The 23,422-nt window shown below is 43.8% G+C and overlaps 1 protein-coding gene across 1 annotated transcript in view; it reads left to right on the top strand.

Moving 5' to 3' along the window:
• The window catches only part of LOC142574203 (protein CTLA-2-beta-like), a 66,049-nt gene that overhangs the window by 10,003 nt on the left and 32,624 nt on the right, over positions 1-23,422 (top strand). Inside the window, exon 2 of the mRNA XM_075683348.1 lies at positions 37-159. Within this exon, the coding sequence (XP_075539463.1) occupies positions 37-159 (123 nt within the window). The remainder of the gene's footprint in view (positions 1-36; positions 160-23,422) is intronic.

The following is a 23,422-nucleotide window of genomic DNA, read 5'->3' as shown; positions in this document are numbered from 1 at the left end:
TGTAGTAATCTTCGAAATCGCTGCTTGCCATTGCAGGGCACCTCGCAATTAGGCCATCTAGTCCGTCCCTCAAGGAAGAGTTGGCAACTCATGTTCTGGTGTTCATGCTGGCTGGACAGACGACTCGAGGGAAGCAGGCTGTTGCTTACCACTTTGCTTGTAAGGGTGTCATCTGTTTCAAACAGTGTTTTTATTGTGTGCTTGCGCTTGACGCATTAGTTTAAAGCAATATCTAAGCATAAGTGGCATGAAAGCTAGAAAATGTCAACATTACTGCTGTGAAATAACAATTACATAGAAAGATTAACTTATAGGAGAACATTTTGGTTTAACCTTTCGTTTTTTGTGTTTTATGATTATGCGACTTATATTTGGTGCCCTATTAACCTTTTCTGCCTTTGTTTCTTTAACAGCTTCTTCTTTTGATGCTCAGCAAGTAAAATAGTGCATTTTTAATGTCATCAATAGAGCAGAAGCTGCAGGTATCACAGTTAATGCAGTCGTCACTTATATGGGCCCAGGAAACACAGCAATTTGGAGGCATTGTGGCATTTGTGCTTCAAAATATGGCAAGCCCCAGACGTCATGTCTCCACCTCTGTGGCAATGGGCGACGGCTGCACTATGTGTCGGATTCGCCACACCTACTCAAAAATTTGAGAGGTCATCTGGTGAGGGGCCAGGAAATCATCCTGGACAAAGTGACAGTTGCCAGGTATAAGCCACCCAGCAACAAGGTCAGTCTGCAAAATGCACGATAGATCTTTACCTGGCGCACCACACTGCGAGGGAGTGTCAAGGCTTCCGACTACTCTCCAGATGTCTTGATAGCTATAAGCTTTGATGTTTAGAGATGCAACAATAATCAAACAAATGGGACTACTGTAACTTCTGTTTGTTTTTGCAGGTCTCTCTTTAACATGTATGACAGGCTTTCGCTATAGACGAGACAAAAACTGAATCTAATGCCACAACTAAAGACTTGTGACCTGGACCCCAAATCATTATTAAAAGATGAATGTCGCCTCGGCACATTCACTCATGCATCATAGCACAGCTGCGGCTTTGCGCGCACCTGGTTGGCAAAGCCCTGCTGCCAAGCACAGCTCTGGCAACCGCATTTTTTATTCACCAAGTATTCTTTTGGTTCACCATAATGATGTCGCGGACAAGAAAGACTGCATTAAGTGATCTTTGCCCCTAAAAAGCAGACGATGCCAAGCATTTTCTGCAAGACTTCATTGCTTTATTCCCAGGGGTCTTGATAGTTGACAAGACTGGCAAAGGTGTATGGAAACCTGTGCAGACTGGCGCTGTTTTGTCAACGGTTACTGCTTTAGCTTTGCGAGGGTGCTACATTACGAAGCAAGGTTTCAACTTTTTGATGCTTAGTCGATTGAGCCATGATGCCCTTGAAAATTTGTTTAGCTCATTCAGCTTTTAAACACCTGTGCCTAACCTACATTTACAGTCATTATGTTGGCTCAGTTTTCGCAGCCTAGTCGGAACGGCTCATTAGCATTGACCACTCGCAAGGATCTTGTGCTTGTTTTGAGAGATAGGGATTTCAATGCTGACCTTAAAGAAGATGCAGATGAAGTTGTAGATGTCGATGATGGCATTTTTGAGCTTTTTCAAGAGGAGCAAGACAGCCTAGATTATTTCTCTGGCTATATTGCATATGTTGTAATACATAAGCATAAGCTGGTGCCGAACCTGCCATTTGAGCATTATTGATGGAAGTAGGGAAGTCCCATGGAAGTCCCAAAGCTGTTAGCTTTGGGACTTCCCAAAGCTAAGAGCATGGGAACAATCCAGCGTGGCCGAAATCCTCTGAAAGTGCCATCACAGACACTAGTCAGCCTCATGAAAGCTTGTAAGAATTTGTTTCGCGCCAATGAAACTAGTCTCCTCAACTCGAAGTGCAGTGTAAAAAGCCTAAAGCAAACGGTTTTACGGTAAGCTGATCTTTACTAGAATCCCTTACATGCCACGGTGCTGCGGAAAATGTTTTGTCTCTTTTCTTTGCCGACTCAGGTTTGCTTTAAAACAGAGCAATATGCAACTTTTGTCCTGGTTGCTACAGTCTGGAGAATGTGGCTCAGAGTGTCGACATGCTCAGTCAAAATGTCTATTAGTGTAACATTGTCTAATTTACTTTGTGCATTTCAACGCGATACCGTATAGGAGCTTGTCTAGAAGAAAATCCGGCGTCGGACGTCATCCCTACAAAAGGATACCACTTATACCCAGGACTTCCATGTGACGCAAGGAATTAACTGAACTAATTGAATTTCTCAAGCTAAAATACGTAGCAATATCGGTAACTACGACTTGCACACAACCTACAGACATGATAGCTCTCGGGCTGTAATTTCACTATACGAGAAAGCATTATTATATTACGCGAAAACTCAAAGAAACCCCTTCACACACACAAACCGGCCACGGTGTTCACAGACCAGCCGCAGCGTCCGCCATTTTCTGATTGTTGTCGCCTGAGTGATACCTTAAAGTTCAAAGCTAGACATATAGTAATAGCACGTAACATGTGTACATTACGTATCGATCATGTTCAAACTTGACTCGCCTCCTATTTCGATCGCGGGGAGAGCTGCGGGAGCACTTCTAGGCATATCGCCGGTCGATACTGCGGCTATATCGAAGCTAAAAGCTTAGTCACGACACGCTAAGAAGTTTTCCAATCCGAAAAGGTTGTTGACAACTCTCGGAAAAGCGCGAAAGCGTGCCACTCATTGTCAACAGCACGTTCGCCATGCACCCTCCAGCGCTATCCCACATACCAGCATGGCGCCGCACGTTCAACGGCACTGCGATCGCAAAATGGCGGCGCCCTCGATAAAGCGGTCTATAAGCTTCTGCTGTTCATTGCTCCCAGTATAAGCAACGTGCTGCAGGTAGCATCCTTTTTGTTCTGTGCACAAAATATGCACAATATAGGAGGCTTATTTTGCTGACCCTGGGTAAATCTTGGCTTTGAAACCTTGAAGAGTCTTGGTATCGTGATGGAGATGAAACGTAAAGCCTCATTCAACACAGCGTGCTAGTCTAACAGGCTCAGACAATAGTCATAAGTATCTCAGCAATGGTTTTCAATATATTCACAAACCTCCTACTTGCATACATTTATGTGGCTGCCCTTGTGTATTTGCGGTTGTTCTAGTTCTGTAACAAATTATGCTCCTTTGAAAGCCCGTTATTTCACATTAACCTAAGATAGCCATTGTATTTAGTGTTGAAAGAAATGGGTTTCTGTAGCCAGGATCACTTGCTGCAATTTTAACTGAATTAAATACCTTCTCAACAACTGCATAAAATAATGATTTGAGTTGTGTGTGGGAAATTTAGTGCTCTGTGCAATGTTTGGAATAATCTTCAACTGCACACAAGAACGTTGCTGCAGTTTCAGTTACCTAATTTTTCTACTGTTTCATAATTTTGCTGTCACTGTAATATTTTGCACTCTCATAAGAAATTTATATGGTATTCTCACTTTTCATATTTTGTTATCTATACTGTTTCTGTCTGTCAGATTTGTATATGCTTTAAAATCATGACATGATTACTCATGTTGAATTCATATATGACTATCATTCTTGTTCCCAACTGCTTACCTTTTTGCTCCTAGTCAGTTGCTACTTATATGTGCAAGATTTCTGTACTATGTAAACTACTGGTTCTAGGAAATCCAATCAATTATGTAAGTATTGCTTGTTACCGATACCACTATTCTACTCTTCCAGGTTGGACAAACCTACTGGGCAGGCATTATTTGTTAAGCAAATCCCCATGGAAAGTTAGATACTGTAACAATGTGAAGCAAATGGGATTTAGTTAATTGGTTTCAAGGCGAGCCTCAGATAAGGCCATAAATATCCTTTTTCTCTTCCTTCGTACCCTTCCCTCACACTTACTTCTTCGTCTTCCACTCATGCAGCTACATTTATTGTAATAATATTTCTTTATTCATTTACTTAAATGGCAAGAAAGTGTTGTGAGCCATTGATGGATATGAAATGATCATGATTTATAGTGATAGAATAAAGAACGCTGTTCGCGATATAAGTAGGAATTATAATTTTAAATACGCAAAGAAAGTCTCAAAACCTTGTAAGTGGCGAGGCCTGGCGATGAAATCTTGGTAATCGAATGTAGTCAATGAGATTGTTGTATGTAAGTTGGCTGTTATTAAGTACAACATAATTATTTCTTAAAATTGCACTTGTTATATTATTAGAGACGCGCTTCATTCTATGCTTCGGAAATCGATAGCGCACGCATGGCAACGGCAACAGGCTGGACTGTGTATCAAGTCTAAAGGGTCGTTTCGTTTTCAGTCAGATTGGTCTCGTTTTGACTGGTTAAATATCAAATCAGTTGAACAGAAAGCCACGGAAACACGTAGCTATTCTCGCAGAAATGCTTTAACACTTCGGAAAACAGGAATCACATGGACACCAACTTGATAAAAAAAAATAATACTTTCTCACGGTAAGGCTGCAAGTGTCGTCTGCCTCCCACTAATGTCGGCGTATAATCGCTATCGCGCTCCCCTGTCACCGTTTTCAGGGCTTTTAGCACGCTTCCAGTGAACGACTATATCCTCACCACAGATTGAAAATTTCTGATAAAGATGTTTCACAGCGTTTTCCGCGTTACCACTTTACAATTAGACTAACCGGTAGGCTTGCCATTGCATTAAAAAAATCAGTGGCATGAAAATTGGTTGTCAGTATCTTTAAGTACATATTTTAATATTGTCGATGCAACATTCCATTAGTACTCAAGATTGCACCTCTAATGCCGATTTTCTAAACGGCTAAAATGCACTGTTTGCTGCCTAAAATTCCAGTCTCTACTACGCATAACAGTTTTGTTAAATTGTTTAATTTTTTCTACAATTTGTTGGCCACGTAATGCCTGCCTTGAAGGGTAATCTAGCCCAATGTGTGCAGTGATGGTATCTGCACGGGCAATTAAAAAAAATATATATTGCTCACATTTTTGGAACTGGTCTGTACTAATCTAGTTGAGCTTCCCTGTGTGGCCTGCTCCTGTATTCCATACTTCTGCAGCGTCTTATTTATGAATTACCTGTGTCTGCAATAAAAATGAAATGCTTTGATCTCATGCACCTACATGGCATGTGTGTTATTTTTTGTAATAAACAAGTTTTATAAATCAGCTCTTTGTATCACATCTTCATTTGAAAGCGAATGGAAGCTCCTCTCACTTCTCTTGCGAAAATAGTAAAAGCTGGTCACATAGGTGCCGATGCTTGCAGCAGTGGCCATGTGCACTTCACTCTTTTAATTTCATTTCTTGTCCTAGATGCCTAACATATATACATTGTGGGTGGTCGAGTGATTTCCTTGCAAATTGAAGGAACAACTGTAGCTAGTTCGTTCCAACGTGCTTGGGTATAATAAAATATTCAAAACCTACTTCGTGACACCTTACTGCAGCAATTGTTTTTCTTTCTTTGTAAAACTATTGAAGGGTCTTCAGGTAAAGACACCTGAACAAACACAGGTTTTCAGTCAACTGCCCGCGTCATGTGGTCAACTGCGTCGTGTGGTTCAGATGAAATTGCTTGACTAACAGCTACGTGCTTTTGTAGGCTGTGCTAAAGAATTCACAAGTGGAATATTAGAGGCTACCGCAAGTCTGGATTTTTTTAAATAATGAAAGCGCATAGAGTTATGCAAAAATTTTAGTTGGAATCCCCAGTTTTCTGCATGTAATGCACCACACTGCTTTCACAGAAGGGTCATAAAAAAGCCAGCTCCCATTTTCATGATAATGCACTGCTTGGGTTGTTGTTTCTGAACATGAAAGAGGTTACTACTAAGTAAAGATATTTAATCTACAACTGCTTCTGTGAAGCAGGAGGCAGGAGGAATGAATGTCGTCATTTAACATACGGTAAGGGCCTTACGGTGTTTTGCATTATTCCCCATAATGTAGCTATGTCAATCCTGTGAGAGAAAAACTTTCGCTACACTCCCACAGAAGGCTGCATTTGGAATCCCTGCAGTGAAAAGGCACATAATGAAATTATACTTGCAGGTGTGGCTGATATCCAGTGCCTGCTGGTAGATGGATACGTTTCTACTGCAAATCGAATGGGCTACCAGAGTCGAAATACTAATGGTTGGTGATTCACCAGTAATCTTTTACACTGCCTACACATTGAGAACTTTGGCACATTAGCAGGTATAGGCCTCATTATCTTTATTACAGTTGCCTTTGTAAAAGAGCACCACTTGAGAAATCTCACAATATCAAAATATTTGCAGGCACATGCACTAGTGTTTGTTTTTTCTCTAAAATTAGCATTGTGGTTTCATTGCCAAAGAAAGAGGTAGTTGCGGCTCGGTGCTTTTTGTTACTGTTGACATGCCAAAAGAGCACTGCACTGCTCTTAGTAGCTTACTTATCTCTGTTGAAACAAAACCTGAATGCAAGCAATATTCAAGAGAAGGAAAAATATTAAAGCATCGGATTGTTTGCCTCAATTACTAACATTTGTCCAGTTTTTAATACACTATGTTATTTCGAATCTTATACTACCTTGTTAAGTAGCTTTTTCACACGAACCTTTTTGTAGGATTTCCGAAATCGATAAAATAACATCAACATATTCCCTAAGACTATTCGGTGCGATCTAATTGTTACCGTCGCGGTTCATGAATTCTGCATGTGATCGGCGTATATTGAGTACACAATCTATTCTAGAAACGCGAGTGCCCATACGTTATTAGGTCGAAAGTTCGGAGAAGGTGCACAGGTGCATGCAAGTCCAAAAAACAACTTATAATATTCACTCTGCATCTTACGCCGCGCGCTAAACAAGGGCAGTGCCTTTTTCTGACGATCATATCCAGTCGGCTGTTTCGATGCGCTTTTGTTTGCTGTTAGGCGGGAAAGCGGTCCACAAGCGATGCAAAAGCACCCTCGGTCGATCGACGATACGCTAGACATGTCGCCTGCAAAAAGGGAGTGCGGCTTCGCCGCACAGACTTGGTTGCTTCCCAGGAAAGATGGCGGACCTACACGCCATTCTGCTGCCTGCGGTAGCATATACAGTAGTTCTACACTCTCTTGCATCCGCGGCGCCGCTTCTCGGCGGCCCCGGCGTTGAGCTGCAGCGTGCGCCGTAAGCGCAGCATGCAGAACCTTGCTCCTCCTGCGTTTGGACCAGGGAGTGGACAAGGATGGTTGCTTGTATCATATATTTACAGTGTACTTATTGACAATGGTGAAATGTCGCACGGAGTGTGGATAATATAATTGATGTTGCAATAAAACGCGCCACGAGCTTCAACGCGCTGACTCGCACGCAGGAAATTCGTAGGCTTGTTCTATTCCGCCTGCCCGGACATGAAAGAAAAAAATGCGCCGGTCGTTTTAGAGTTAGAACATCGGGCTGCTGTCGTAGGCGTCCTCACTCCGAATGCTGCTGCCCAACAATTTTATTTAAACGCACACACACACACATCACATATATATATATATATATATATATATATATATATATATATATATATATATATATATATATATATATTATATATATATATATATATATATATATATATACATATATATATATATATATGTATATATATATATATATATAGAGAGAGAGAGAGAGAGAGAGAACAACAAAACGACCACTGGCCCTGCGATATCGGCTGACGATAAGAGGCTAAAGGCATGCCCGATATGCAAAAGTTGTGGTAACTAATTAAGAAAGAGATTGTCTTTTAAAATACAGGGAAGACAGTTTCTAGTAGAGAGTTTCACAAAGGCATGTAGATGTCAAGAATTGCAATAGTGCTTGCACGACCTTTTGGTGCTACGTTAAGTCCCGCCGACGTTGTAGAATTTTTTAATCAGACGAGGGGCCGGTCGTCCAACTAGTTGAACACGACGGAAAGCGATTTACACAGTACACTTTATTGCGGGCACGGGCACAGGAAATGACAGATTCTTTCCTCTCGGCCGCAGTGGTCACAAACTGCCGTGTCCGCCATGCCCATGCGGAACGCGTACACATCGGTAAGTTTGACAACAAACTGTAGCCTACACTATAAAGGGTCACGTGTATTCGGGAAAGACTTGGTGAAAGTTGAAGGCTTAAGAATGTCTCTTAGATGTATAATCGAGCATGCATAAAATGTGGTTGATTCCACTTCTATATGTTTCATTGATGTGCAAGTATGCGGAGTATCCTTGTGTCATCTGTTCTAGACAGTGGAATCGATAGGCGGTGGTCTTGTACATGAGCTAAATGAGCAGCGTCATCGCACGTTGATTTTTGATAATACCCCAGTGTTAGCAACCACTGAAAAATGATTTCTTGCTCTTTCTCATAGAGCTTGTGTAAGGGCTTTGTAATTTTGAACATCAACTACTCATGCAGACCATAACGTAATGTGGACAGTAAAAACTGCAGTGTCGTCTTCGACTACTTATGTGTTTGTTCGTCATCATTACAGTATAATGCGACACGAAGCGTTGTGAGTTATGCCGCCGCCGACATTGTCAAGCGAGATGCTTCGAATATGACAGTGGTGGCTTTGGGTGGAATAACAACAACTGCAGTAGAACTGTTCGGCAGGACGCAGCCGTCGGTGTATATGTGTGCGTAATTAGAGTACTTCGCGTATAATACGAGTACGATGAGCTGTTTATGAGCCGGACATGACATATCTTCATTTTTTCCGGACTCCAGGTATTATCAGGTTTACCTTGGGCTGGATGAGGCACCAAGGAGGAGTCGAAGATCTCGCGGCAAGCGTGGTGCAAAGTGGCGTAGACTCGCGGTGTGCGGGTAGCGTTCGGCAAAACGAGTCACGTGATCTTTCAATGGGTAGAGGTAGGTAGAAAGGTGGCGATTAGTCAGGGCCAGGCCCCTTACACGTAACGAGGCCCCTTAGAAGTAAGGCGCCTGTGACTATGACTTGGGACTTGATGTGGCGTTGAGGGTCTACAATTGCAATAGTGGCCGCTGTTGACGCTCTTCGAGGAAGACCTAGACGAATCCGGAGCAGGCGGGCCTTAACATTTTTTTATAGTACGTAACGGTATTTTGCTTGGCTTGGTTAATGCTGGCAAAGAGTACCGCAGAAAACTGAAGAAAGGACGTTAGTACGCTTTAGTTGCAGTGCTATCGCTAGTGGAGATTCTTTGGGCCCTTCGTCGTTGGACTTCAAAAGGTGGCAGATGCCTGTCAACTGCTTCTTTAAGTGCTATACATAGATGCTACATGGGTTGTATCTATCAATTAAGACGCCTAAGAATTTGTGTCACGGGACATTCGGTGAAGTTTGCCATTGATTAATAAATTGTAATCTATCATGGTTTTCCTCGTAAACACCAAAAGTTCACATTTATTAAATTACATCTCCACGCCTTTATTACAGAGCTAAGTGGAGTCTGTTTCGCACCTTTCGGAGCCTTGCGCACACCTGTGGGCGTGTTACTCCAGATGCCCGAACTGTACATTGCGTACATTGCGTACATTGATGATTTAACTGTGGTTTGAAGGAAATGAAAAAGGCCAATGAGCGTGAGTGTGAACGGTGGAGGGCTCAGTACGCCGCTCTGTGGGACGCCATGGTAGGCGTAATGTAAGCAAGTGTGGCCGTCCTCTGTACTCACAAAGACAGATTGCACAGGGATATAGCTACTTATCCATCGAAACATCCAACCGCCGAGGCCTACCGCTTAAAGAGCGGCGAGCATTATTTCATGTGTAAAATTTTTTACGCCCCTTTGGCATCTACGGATTTAAGCTGTGAAGAATGTAAGTATAAAATCTATGAGTGAAGAGGATGTGAGATAAGGCGCTTACATCATTTTTGGTTCTGCACGCAGGTGAACGGGTGAGCCAAATTATTATTTAACGAAGGGCCACGTCGGAACACCATGATTGTCATTGTACCACTCCAAGGTCCGAGCATTATCGTCTTCCTTAATTTGCTCACATAGCTCTCCCATCCAACGGGGTGATAAAAAAAGCTCCGCGGGGGCTTGACAGGCTTCAGTAGCAGAAGCACAGGATTAGTCTTCAGGCAGTGGCAAGTGTACCATGTCACCTGGATACATTGCCCATACATAGTAGAACGCTCCTCAGCCACTCACCCGGACGACACAGGACTCTGTAAGAAATTCCGTCAGGTCTTGGAGGTGACGTACGTCTGCGCAAAACTGGAACTGCTTCGTGTTGATGAATGAAAAACGGCAGATCCATGCAGGGGTGACGTGGTGGCGGGATGCTGATGAAAGGTGGTAAATTATTAGTTGCTGTGAGTTGTCAGTCTGATCTAGCGCAGAAATGCTTCTGTGACATCACTATCTGTGACATCAATTGCGTCGAAATCCGCTTTTTTGTGGTCGCGTATTGTTTTGAGATGCTTTCGCGCGCGTAAGAAAGGCAGTGAAATCTTTGCCTGTATAATTACATGATCGCTGATACCAGGCGTGTTAGACACACAAGATACAATTTCCGGCGTTGATGTCAAAACAAGGTCAAGAATTGAAGATGTATTATTTGTAACGCGTGTAGGAAATTGAACCCGCTGTGTCAAACCGAAATCAGAGAAGATGTGAAGGAAATGGTCGGCTTCTGCTGAATTAGGCGATGAATATGAGTACAAATTTGACCACATAATGTTAGAAAAATTTAAATCACCTAGTAGAATGACTAGCGCTCCGGGAAACAAAATGTTTACGTGATTCAGGCAATTATGAAAGTCGTCATGAAAACTGTAACGCCCAGAAGGAGGGCGGTAGCATACACCAATGACAATTGTTTTTAAAAGCCAGGTTGAGGCAACACCATGTTGCCTCCAAACTAGTCTTTATATCAACAGCGTAGCTTTCAACTTCCATGTTTACAGCAAGAAGAACGCCACCGCCACATCGATTAGACCTATCACAGCAAAATATTTTGTATTTTCTTTCACAGCAAAACAGCTCTTCGTTTGGTATTTTATCAGAAAGCCAAGTTTCGGTTAACGCGACAATGTCAGCGTTAGAATCGTTGATCAATGCACACATTTCATCTTTCTACTGCAAAAAGCTGCGAACGTTAGTAGAGAGCACAATCAGGTGGCTATTGTTAGCGGAAGCGCCGCCACCCCTGGCTTTCTCCTCGCTTCCCGAGGAAGCAAGTGCGCGACCAGAACGAAGGTGCCGCGGGGACAAGTTGGCGGCATTGGTTGCGCGTCTGGATGGTCCTATTTCATATACTGCGTCACTACTGCAATCATAGCCGTAGCATGTGTCATTAGCAATTAATTTGTTATAGCGCAGTTTGAAAGGGCAGTTTAGTTCTTTGGTATAATTAGTCAGTTTCTCTCTAATACGACGAGTGTTGGCTCAAAAATCTTCCCGCATGACCCCTCTGCTTCCTTTGAGCATGTGAAGTTTCGAAAAAAAAAAACATTTCTTTTGTTTTGTAGGTAGAAAACTTTACTATAATAGGTCGAACTTTGTTGGTAGAAAATCGCCCGATCCTATGCGCGCGCGCAATGTTATCGGCAGATAAGGCTATTTCGAGAGATTGGCGAATTAAACTTAAAACATTTTCTTCAGTCTGCTGCGCCGTTTCAGAAGAGTTATCAACGATTCCGAAAAATACTAAATTGTCCCTCCGAGAGCGATCTTCTGCTTCATCAAGACGCGCGCGTAGCCTAAGCGCCTCGCTTTCCACCTGCTCAGTCAGTTTACGCGTTGTTGTTATTTCCCACTGTACATCATCCAAAATATATGTCCGCTTTTCGACAGATTCTAGGCACGTAACTATGGTACAAATATCTTTAGTAAGTGATTGTTGCTGACTCTTAAGCTCTAAGATGTCACTTGACATCGTCATCTGTGCAGCTTCAATGCGAATTGAACGTTCATGCATGTCCTTCATTAATTTGTGCATCTCCGAGAGTTGATCATTCATGGGACTCGGATTCCGTTCGACATCGCCGCACATCAACAGCAGTAATTCACACAAAGGCACTAACAAGGCTTCTAGGCATGAAAGCACCCCAATACCGTGGTGGTATGGGGCGGCAAACAGTGAAAACACTCGCCGTGGGCACGGCACAAGGAGCAGACATACATTGTTACTTCTATAACAGTGAACGGGGCGATATTTCTCACCTGCACAAGAAACAGAAACGGGTGTTTCAGACGCATGTTCACGATGCCCGCGCCGTGCCCACTGGCAAAGATCCGTGATGCTTCTTCTTTTACAGCATTGTCGCAACGCAACGTTGCCGATGGTGGCGCTGAAAATCTGTCGACGTCAGTAGCACCGTCGCGCATGACCATGTCCGGAGTTGATCTTGTCAAGGAAGCGTTGAGCCAGTGTATCTGCTGCTCCATCACTCACACCACGGAATCATTGACACGTGGTTCAGTTGATGTCGAAGCGCCTTTAACGAAAAGAACGGCCTGCACAAGAAACAGAAACGGGTGTTTCAGAAGCATGTTCACGATGCCCGCGCCGTGCCCACTCTAATTCACTGTTAGAAGAGAACCAAAGCTTCGAATGGTGACGGCTTCACGGTGGATGTACAGTTCCATTATAAGGGCGATAAGAGCTTAGGGTCTAGTAATTCGCATAATGTAGTCTATTGTTGTGACTACAGCTTATATAGCCGGCGCTGAATCTCCTTCTGCATACGTCTGGCTGTCCATAGATCGTCCACTGACTTCCTGCATCGATATCAACCACAAAATTGTGGTAGCGGCTCCCCACATCTACCAGAGATTAGTGATTGCCCACTAGCGAAAAGGACAGAGCGGGTTCCGTACGCATGCCCTATTCTTAGTCGACAGAAAAGAACCTTACTTTGTCGTGCCCTTGTGGTAGATGACCAAATTCTCAACTGTGGTTTGAATATATGGAGCCTATCTGATGTTTGAGTGTCACACACGGGTTTCCAATAGATTCTCACATTTTTTACGCAGTAAAAGCTTCACGTCTGTGTCAGGGATAAATATGTAAATGTTGCTAGTTTTTGTAGAATTTTTTGCCAATATGATAGCAAGTGAATACTGACTAATGGCGTAGCGCGAAATAAGACACCCGGACAAGCGCGTTTATTAATCGTCCTTTTGTCTTCCTTCGCACGGCACCTATAATCAATATGGAGAACCAACTAGCCCAATCAGCCACACTTCTGAGTCTCAAGTACTGATATTTTACAACAGATGTGTCTACATCATTTTATAGCGAGAGTGACGGTCAGACAAATTATATAATGAAGTGACAGATTCAACAGCCGCAAATGCAACGGATCTCGTCTTTGCAGATGAGAATGCATTTGCCCTGTCTAGCGCTGGAAAGTGTCATTCAGGCCGTTATCGGCTATACTTACTCATAATGCGAGACAACTTTACGTTACATCAAGTCTACGCGCGGTGGATATGGGAGTCATGTTAGGTGCAATAGGTGACGAAACTTTGTTCCTGGCTTGATTGGAAGTGTTGCAATTTATTAGTGCAGTTTTCTGTTCTTGCTTTATTAAATGCGTTATCGTGGACTCGTCTTTGAGCTAAAGAAGGCACCAGGGGTGCTATGCAGGATGCGCCGAGTTTGGCGAAACTCGGGATCTTCACGAGCTCTGGCGACACCCCAAGATGAAAGCACGAATGGTACCGAGACACATTTTATCTTTCGACAAGCCTCCAGTTTCATTGGTTTATCTAGATTCACTCTGGCTGGCTATCATTCCTTGGGCGTTGCCTTCTGGGCGGTCGACAAACTGGGGCTCACGGGATCATACCGTCGGTGCATGGTCTTGCCTTCTTTCACTTGTTTGTCGTTCCACCGAGTGCATTACATGCACAAGCGAGTTATAAAACAAACGCATTTAGTACAATATTATTAGTTAGTTTAACGTGGTTTAGAAGCATTTTAAAGCTTACAACATGTACACTGAATGTGCATTAGACTAATTTGTAATTTAGTACGCTTCGCATTATACCACGAGGGAACGCTGTGGTGGCGTCATCACATCCATTCACCGGGCGAGCATGGCGGCTAAACATCGAAGAGGCCCAGTGTAAACAAACTCGTACAACGAGCTTGCAGTGCGCGACTTAGTGATCAGGCTCGACGATGACCACTATTTCTTGGATAGTTCTGTTCCTCCGTCAGCAATCTTTCCGTGCACCCCGTAAGACTCCCAATAGCTTCGGCGATTTTACAGATCGCAACGCGCACCTACTGTTCACGACGCAGTGCTGAAGAAACAACTTGTCCGGTGTTGCTTCTGCGAGTGTGCCGAGTTCCTCCAATCTGCGTGACTGCGAGCGTCACGATAGTGTGGGCAAAAGGCAGACAGCCTATATAGCTACGATGCGACAAGGAGGTGGTAGCGACGATAGATCTCGCTACCAACACAGTGAAGGAGACATCGACAAACTGCAGATAAGTATATTTCTACTGTTTCATATTTAGCATAATAAGAGTGCACGGATTAAGTTACTTTCGTAGTAACGAACTGAATGTCCAGCAGTTTAAAGAAGGCAGTGAGAACCAATGAGTGTTCGTGCTTTTACATGCAAGTGGGCCCGCGAAAATATGGAAAAGATGAAGGTAACCTTCACTAACTTGGTGAGAAAACAGAAATTCATGAGTGACATTAAGCCCGCAAAATTTATGGAAGAGTATCTTTATCCAGGTAAAATATCAATAGCAGGTACTGATATAAAGCAGGAAACTTATACAAATCGTGATTGCCACGTTGCCGATATCCTTGAAAAAAGTTTAGAATCATTGCATTCTACCGGTTATGCAATATGGGACATAAACCCGGAGGTTAACAAAGAAACTTGAGATGTCAAGGACTCTGCAGAAAGCGAAGTAACAAAAATTGTTGGAGATAGCATTAAGGCAGGAAGACAGTGGCGTAGTAAACCGTGGCAACTGATATGCTAGCTGAGATAAGGAAAAAAAAAAGGAATCGGCAGGCAGGCCATGCACGTATTCGATCACTTGTTGCCAATTCATAACAGGTGATTACATAAGCATGACAGAATGGATGTCAAGGAGAGAGAACTACAGCTGAGGATGGCAGAAAATTGCGTAATGGGACAAAAATATGATGTTTGTAGGCATAGGATGCAATCAGCTCGTATAAGACGGGATTGTAGGGTGAGGCATTTGTTCTGCAGCGAACAAAAATAGGTTTGTGGTGCCGACAGCAGAGACTGGCGAAGGTGCCGGGCCACCTCAGCTGCTGGCACACTAATCAACATGACAATTGGTTCTGAAAAAGAAAACCCCAGTGATGAAAAATAAAGCAACATTGTCCCGACACATTGTTTTATTATAAATACTACATGAAGGTTTCCACAGTTAAGGGCACTTAGTACTAATAGTGCAACGAGCACTTTTCTTTGTAAATAATGGCTTGTATGCGGCTGATTCATTCCAATACACTTTTTTTGCAGCAAAACATTCTGCTGCTGGAGGCACTCAACTGCCTGGTGGCAGTAGGCGAGCGCCAGGCACGTGCTCTTGAGAGTGTGGCAGAGGTCCAAAGGGCTGCTCTGCAACAGTAGTATCGGTGCCCTCACTGCTCTCCTGTTGAAACCACAAAAGGCACCTTATAAAGGAGCTTTCAGTTTAATATTTTGCTTATTATTCAAGAACAAGAATAAAATTATTGCAGTAAACATTGTGCTGTGCATATTAGGAGACTTGTAACATGCACTTGGTGTCCCTTCAAAATAGGCAAAAACGTAAGACAACCTGTGCCACTCTTGGACCATGTAAATAAAAAATACACTAATGCAGCATACACATTGTGCTGTTTGTTCTTTCTACGTGCAAGAATACAGTGTGTGTTGATTAGCCACAAGATGAACGGTGTGTGTAATTCACAATGAAGCCAGGAAACAGCAGGAGCTTAATAATGCTATCACCTATAGACTGTGCATATGACTGCAACACTCCCCGATTCAAATGTGCCATTACATGCATGTTCGATATCACATATTCTTTAACATTGTCTTATAATTGCATGTACTATATTTCACACATCTTAAGCCCTTCCATAGCACACTTCTGATGTATCCATTTCATAGGCCAAATAATTGTACACTTTGTCCTTTTGTGTTGTATGAAAAGCAGCATCCTTTACAGTCGGATAAAACTTCAGAAGACAAGAGAGGACCCGCCCAGATGACCAAAGCGAAGCAGCTGATTGCCTCCACATCTAAAGAAATAGTCCCTCTCCAACGAGCAGGTATTAGTCTGTCTGGCAGCACGATGTCAGTCTAGAGTGCGTGCCCATTGGTGCAAGCTTGTGTTCACCTGCCTTAAAGTGCAGATTCCGCAGCCTCCTAAAGTTGTATCCGACTATAGAAACACGTAATGCCTTGCACCAGTTGCATAGACTTCTGCAACTTGATAGCACACAATGATCAGGAGCAGAAATCTATAAAGGCATCCCAGCAAAGCTGGCTGGCCACACTTTCATTATGAGGGGCTGTAAAAAGGTCTCGCCAAATATTCCCATGACGTCCTTGAAAAAGAGGTGGTGTTTGGCACTTCTTTAGAATCAAAAACAGATTACAGTGAATGTTGTGTAGCACGTCAAAACAAACTGAGCTTGGTTATCTGCACAGCATGTAATGGGAGGTTGTGCTTCACATAGGATACAAACTGCTCTGTCCAGTACAGTTTTGAGGCCGGTATGGCACCTATTATGTCAACAGCGTCAATATACAAATTACACTTTTCACAGGCCATTGATTTCACAATTATTTTTGTATGGTGGTTTTTTCAATCAGTGCTTGTATTACATGAGCAGGTGGATTTGAAAGCAAAGCTTTGTTTGCAAACCTTCCGACTTCCATAATTGTGCGGCAAGGCACTGGCATGTTGTCGAATAGCTCACACTTCCTCGGTCCTGCACCAAAGAAGCCGAATGCTATATTTGAAGTTGGATCGCACAAAAATTCAACGGCACACAAAGAAGAGTAACACACACAGCAGAGCATTCTGCTGTGCACTTTTCTTCTTTGTGTCCCATCGAATTGTTGTGCAATTAAACTTCAAGCTTCCATACCAATACACCCAATCTTCAACCTCACCAATGCTCTAGTTATTAGGCCACATGGTGCACATCTTTGAAATTTCCTAACACAAATTAGCTCTCCAAAAAATCAAAAGTGTTAAATTTTGCAGCACAGGTGTATGTACGCACGTGCCATATTCTTTACCACTAAACTCACAGGAATCAAAGGGGCAAGCATTAACCAGCCTTGCTGCTGCCGTTACCATTATCATCATGACACCAATGGAAAGACAGTACCACGTTTCAGTAAAGGGAGTGCCGAAGGGAAAGGTGTGACAGCGAGGGCTTACAATAAAAATAACGGTTATGAGACATGTTCAATGCCAATATATGCTGCATGTCGCTCATCCTAGTGTGGCACTGCGGCGAGCTCGTTTGAGCATATCACGTTTTGTGTAATCATTGCTCTAAAGCTGTACAAATGGTCTATTTGCTCTGCAGTTTTTATTTTTATCATGGTGGGTTAAAGACCCCCTTTTCATTGGCATCTGCACCACATTTCTCCCGATATGTAATTTTGCCTTGGTGGTTCATGACATCTTCACGTACCGAGAGTTCTGCAGAGCATTGGATGTGCGTTGCTCTACTGCTTAAGAATTAGAGCTCCATTATGAGACGAAAATATACAATTTATCCATCCAGAATAACGCCGCCCCCCCAAAAAAAGATGATACACTGAACCTCTGGCACATGCATCGACAGTGAACAGAGCAAACAATCTGAAGTATTCTCTTCATGCAAGCCAACACACTAAGATTCTCAATGCATTTTCATTTTGCCACACATGCATAGGCACAACCGGCTTGGTGCAACATCCACATCTCGCGCTGCAACAAATTGTGCAATGCCTCGTTGTTTCATAGTGCGGCTGATAGATTACGCATAACCAAAATTCAGCATTGTGCATACTAAGTAATTTCACCAATGAAGAACCCCAAGTTCTTTATGAGATTAGGATTCATAGGTTACTTCACACAATTTGTGATATCCATTTATCTATTTGTACTTAATTAACCTCTTTCCCAAGAAAATGAGCCATTTGGAAGGCACCCTGACAGACAAGTAGTACAATCGGCAAAAAGTCACCAGTGAAAAAGTTAATATCATAAGCAGCTGCATGTGAGATGTCGCTAACACAAAATTTAAGTCGGCTACACAGAACTGGCAAATTTGGCAATATGGCGTGTCTAAACATTGCTTGAATGTTAATCACAGTAACGCTGACACTGAAGGCGCCTTAATTCCTACATACGTTCCGTCGACACACCCGACTACGTTCGTAATGTTCCCACGAAGTAGGAAGCATTCTTTTATATATGCCCGCTCAGCCGCAGTATTCTGGAAAGCTAGCCACCGCTTACGCACTGCCGCATCGATAAGCGCGTCAGACACATCTCTGACACAGTGGCTAACAGTAGTTTGATGGTGTCCAATGCAACGCTCGGCGCCGACGCTTCCCTGAAAACTCCCAGTCCCGTAGAAACGGAGGGCACAGATGACTTGCTCTACGACGGTGAGCGAATGAAGCCCGCCACGCTGTCTCCGCAGACGAGAGTCTTCGCCTTGCTCGTCACACAGCCAGCGCACTGATGTCTTCGACAGGCGAAAATGACGCTGAAGCTCCCCGTCGGTCATGTAGGTGAACGGGTCCGGACGGTCATACTGCCGCTTGCTGCCGCTGGATGCAATGAAACAGACTGCTACTGCCGCCGCCATGTTCCCGAGTTGAACTCGGTGGGGGTTTCGCGATGTACGAGTTTAGCACGAGTTCGCCTTTCAATCAAAACCAGAGGTCACGCCCCGCGCGAGGCGTGTAACTCTTGTGCGCGCACCCACTACAGTTGGGCCACGCCCAACTTATCTTCCGGCAACAGCGACGCGGTGTGGAGCTGAGAGGCATCAACAATCTTGACCGCCGACATACAACACGCACAACGCATTGTCATCGGTGATGTACTGAGCACCATTATCAAAAACAAAGCGTTGACTGTCGCTGGCTTATGCATACATCTTCTCGGGCTGAGATGGCCCCACAACACGGTTTCATTGCCTGCATTGTGGCGCGTAGCACACACTAAATAATTATCGGCACGTCACTGTAGCTGCTTGCAAGGCGTCGATGCGCCGAGGGGGACGACGATGCTGAGGAGTGCGTATTGCAGCAGTCGTTTGAGATGGCTGCTCTGCCATCGGTGATGAAACGGAGCCACAGCGTCGTAAACACGATCAGCGTCCGAGAATCACTCGCTCTCCTAGACCCAGTGCAATGGCATTTCTTCATCACAAGCACTGCGCACACAACAGTTCCAACACCTTTCTCCGTTCGAAGTCTGATTTCATAACTGCACACAAGAGCCCTCACCTGCCAAAATGCGAGTGCTGCGGTGTCGTTACGATATCCATCTGCGATCGCTGCTGGCTCCAGCAGAGGTAATCCGCAAGCACCTTCGACTGCACAACACACTCATATACTGTGTACATGCGCTCAGGGGCACCTTCACTGAGCAAGCGATGACAAGCGATGAATTGTGTCGCTGGGAAGCACGCACTTTTCGCAAAGTATCGCAGAGGCTGCGCGCACAAAAATAAGCTGGTACATTTTCACTGAACTGCGTCACTACGCACTCTAAAATAACATGCCGCCATTTTGCAACGACAGCCGTTGTGTCGTTTTTGTTGGTAAAGCGGGGGCCTTAATAGCGTAGTGAAGCGCCTGCGATGAACAGCCGCACCGCGGCGCTGCGTGTCTATTCCCCTAACAGAGAAAGAGTGGCCATGACCCTCCATGGATCATGACCGACTTTATTGAGAATAGCACTGCAGCGACCCTAGGCGACTTATCCCCGTATGAACGCCCTCGTGCGTGCGACCCGCTTCAATGTACCGCTTCTAAGCTTTCGCCTCACTGTCGCCACTCGCGGCAAGAAGTGCAAAATTTAATAATTAGCTCGATCTCCGTTTGTCATCACAAATTTCTAGCATTGAAAACGAAAAACAGATACCTAAAGAAATAAAAATGTTCGTTATTTTATTTGTTGTATTTTAACGTATTCGTTTGAGTGGAAGTGTAGGTACAAAAATGCACCGCATGTACCCTCTTCGCATTCGACCGAGGAAAGAAAGATAGCACCAGAAAGAGGAGGCACGCCCTTGACGCGCCCGGGAAAGGCGTGGCAAGCGGCTCACGGCAAGTGTGCAGACAGACAGCGGGACAGTCACGGAATCGCTAAGTTGCGATAATCCGTTGATAACAATACGCGGCGCTGGCGCGTTTCGTTGTGCAGCCTTCTACGCTTGAAACGTGGAAGCAGTGTGCCGCGCAGGGTGCGCTCATGTTGTCATACGCGGCTTTTTGTCTACATATTTTTTTGCCTGCAGCTTCGGCGCGTTTCACGCTATCTCCGTTCACTGACTGCCGTCGAGCAAACTCGGGTAAAACTCGGGTGAACGAGAAACTCGGCGCATCCTGCATAGCACCCCTGGTTTGTATTTTTGAAAATGAGGGGCAGGTTATGTTTTATACGCAGACGGAGTTCAGACTGTGTGGACCAATAACGGCTCCCAGCAGTAAATTACGTGTACAAGCTGTAAGGAGCTTTATAGGTGGGTTTTAAAAAGAATGCAGAATTTCCATTCTTGCACTGCGGGAACTATAAACGCCGCCAAAATCGCATCTAGTGAAAATTCGAGGAATATGATAGCCAACACTCTCGCGAAGCAAAATGTGTGTGGATGAATCAAAATCACAATTTATTATTAGAAGTTTGGTCACATTACAAGTATTCAGCGAGTCCCATAGTCAAAGACTGTATTGGGACCTCCGATACAGTCTGCGAAATTCATAAAAATGTCTTTATAAGTGTTCGCAATTTTTCTGCGTACAAGGTTTCAAACGGACCAGTCATGTAGAGGCAACATTTTAATGTGTATGTGATTTGATTACAGACATCGTAAACGTTTGCTTCACATGCTCGAAATATACAGCTTCGCTGGAAGTTCGGATGTTATTGCGCCGCGTAGCACAAGTCTGCTTTTATTGTTCGTTTTCCTTCTTCCATGTACAGTTACCCGCAGCTGAAAGGTCATCTCAAACGAAATGTTCCACGTATAAAGCCAACTTTATGACAGCGCAAAATAGGTAAAGGAGCCTCCCTTCAAAATTTTCCGTTTGAAATACGAATGAAACCGTCATAAGAAGCATGCAAAGGAACTATTTTTGATACCGAAAGCAAAAAAGAACTAAAACTGAGCCTCTGCTGCGCGCTGTAGATACGTCTGACCTAGGGCACGTATTTCTGCAGCATCAACTGTGAAACTAGGGGCTGCCTCCGCAGAACGCTGAAAATTTTTGAAGGCGACGTCCTTCGAGTGGCGTCATAGCCCCTAGCAGCCAATTGCTAAGGTGCTGTTTAGAGGCCGCGAATAAGAACGTTCCCTGCGGCTCTATTTCTGTTGCTCAATACGCGCTACATAAAAGGGTTTTTCTGAGCCGGAACGAAGCCCGCGAATACACGCAGAATTGCCGCAGGACTGGCCGCTCGAGGTAACTTGCATGTATTCCCGGGCTTCATTCACGCTCGGAAAAACGTTTTTATGTAGCACGCGTTCAGCACCAGGAAGTTGTATCGGGAGTTTTTAATGTTGCTTTACAATTTTCTCTTTGACACTTTTCATCATCTTGCAATATTTGAGAAGTTGAATAATTAATTCAGACTAATTATGTAATTAGGCGGAATGCAAAAAATAATCTGAGTATCTCCAAGCGACGGCAAACAACCTTGGTTTCTGCCCAGCTACGTGATGTATGCATATTTTTAAATCTTGATGCATGATAGCTGGGGTGCCCGTATATATAGGGGTAAAAGCTTTCACAATTTCTCATATTCTCCCTTTCGTTGAGCTAGGCGCCATGGAGAGTTTGTCCCAATATAACCGCTCCAGTTATGGGTGCCCATGCTGCTAGCGATTATTGATCAGCTTAACAAAGCATAGGTGAATGCAAATGATTCTACGCAGTCAAAAAAATATCATGCTTTCGTTTATATTCCATCTTTGGAAAGATAAAAAAGGCATCTCATTACACTTGCCTTCCGTCCTTGGCAATTTATTGTTGGGCGAAATGCGCCAGATGCTCACCTTTCCTTTGGCATTAGTAGTCTAAACTGGGGGGGGGGGGGGGGCGTATATACGTCATTGAGTCATTGTAGCTCGAAATGTTGCTATGCAGGTAGTTCAATGATACTTGACAATAGTCGTTTTGGCAATAATTGTCTTACAGCGAAGCTGGCGTCGCGCGTCTAGCAGCGCACAAATACATTTCTCTGAAAAAAAAAATACTAGAGCAGTTAGAAGCTTTTTTTTATTTTGAGAAAATGTGGAAACTGTTACAGGCAATGCGCAGGAAAACTTTGAGGTATATGTGTTTATTGGAAGTATATAAATATTGCTAAATCCTCCTTTGTGGCTTGTTTACATGGGTTGTGTAAAAAGCTGAAACAGATTTAATTTTTCTCTTGGAGGACAAAAACGCCAGCCATGTCATACTTCGATGAACTTGGGACCATTGAACGGATAACGCGTACTGGATTTTTGAGGCGACTGGGTTAGCTATGTGTTCTGAAAATATTTACCGAATACTCCTTTTGTCCCAATTTTCGTGCTTTATGCTAGGCGAGTAGTTGATTTTCCCAGACTCCTCGGTGAACTATGCAAGGCGCTTTGTTGATATTTCGTTGAAGGAGGAAGCCTGTTGGGAGTGTCGGACACTGCATGTTGAGTTTGTGTAGGCTAAACCGAGCTTTTGTGGAAATTTAGTTTTGACATATTGCAAGATTGTCATAGTAGCCTTAAGTGCAATTATACATCTAGTCTTTGGACAAATGTACGACAAAATTAGTTTGATTTTAGCAAAAAGGGGTGACGTGTCAAGTGTGATGTTTAGCTAAACTTTTACGGTGAGTGCCTCATCATAAGCTGCAAAAAATTCACTCACACTCGCTTTTTTTTCCTACTTCGTCGTGCAATACGACTTTTGTTGTCGGTTTCCGCGCTGTCTTCGGGGAAACAAGCAAGGCACCTTATTTTATGTTTGGCGAAAACAAAGGGCACGTTATGCTTAAAGTGCTCACAAAGTTGAAAGAGTTTGGATTAATTTCGCCATATGCAATGAGTTACGTATGCGAGTGCTTCGAGGCGTTAAGAATGTGCTTTTAGATTGGCGTAGAATGTGGCCCCTTTCCCTGGATGAACTGCAAATGCTACCGAGATCAAACTTGGCATGGGGAGAATACTATGGCAAAA

The sequence above is a fragment of the Dermacentor variabilis genome, chromosome 3 (assembly GCF_050947875.1).
Source record: "Dermacentor variabilis isolate Ectoservices chromosome 3, ASM5094787v1, whole genome shotgun sequence".
Lineage (NCBI taxonomy): Eukaryota > Metazoa > Arthropoda > Arachnida > Ixodida > Ixodidae > Dermacentor > Dermacentor variabilis.
Note: the sequence above shows the minus strand (reverse complement) of the source record. Positions and strands in the feature narration are given on the sequence as shown.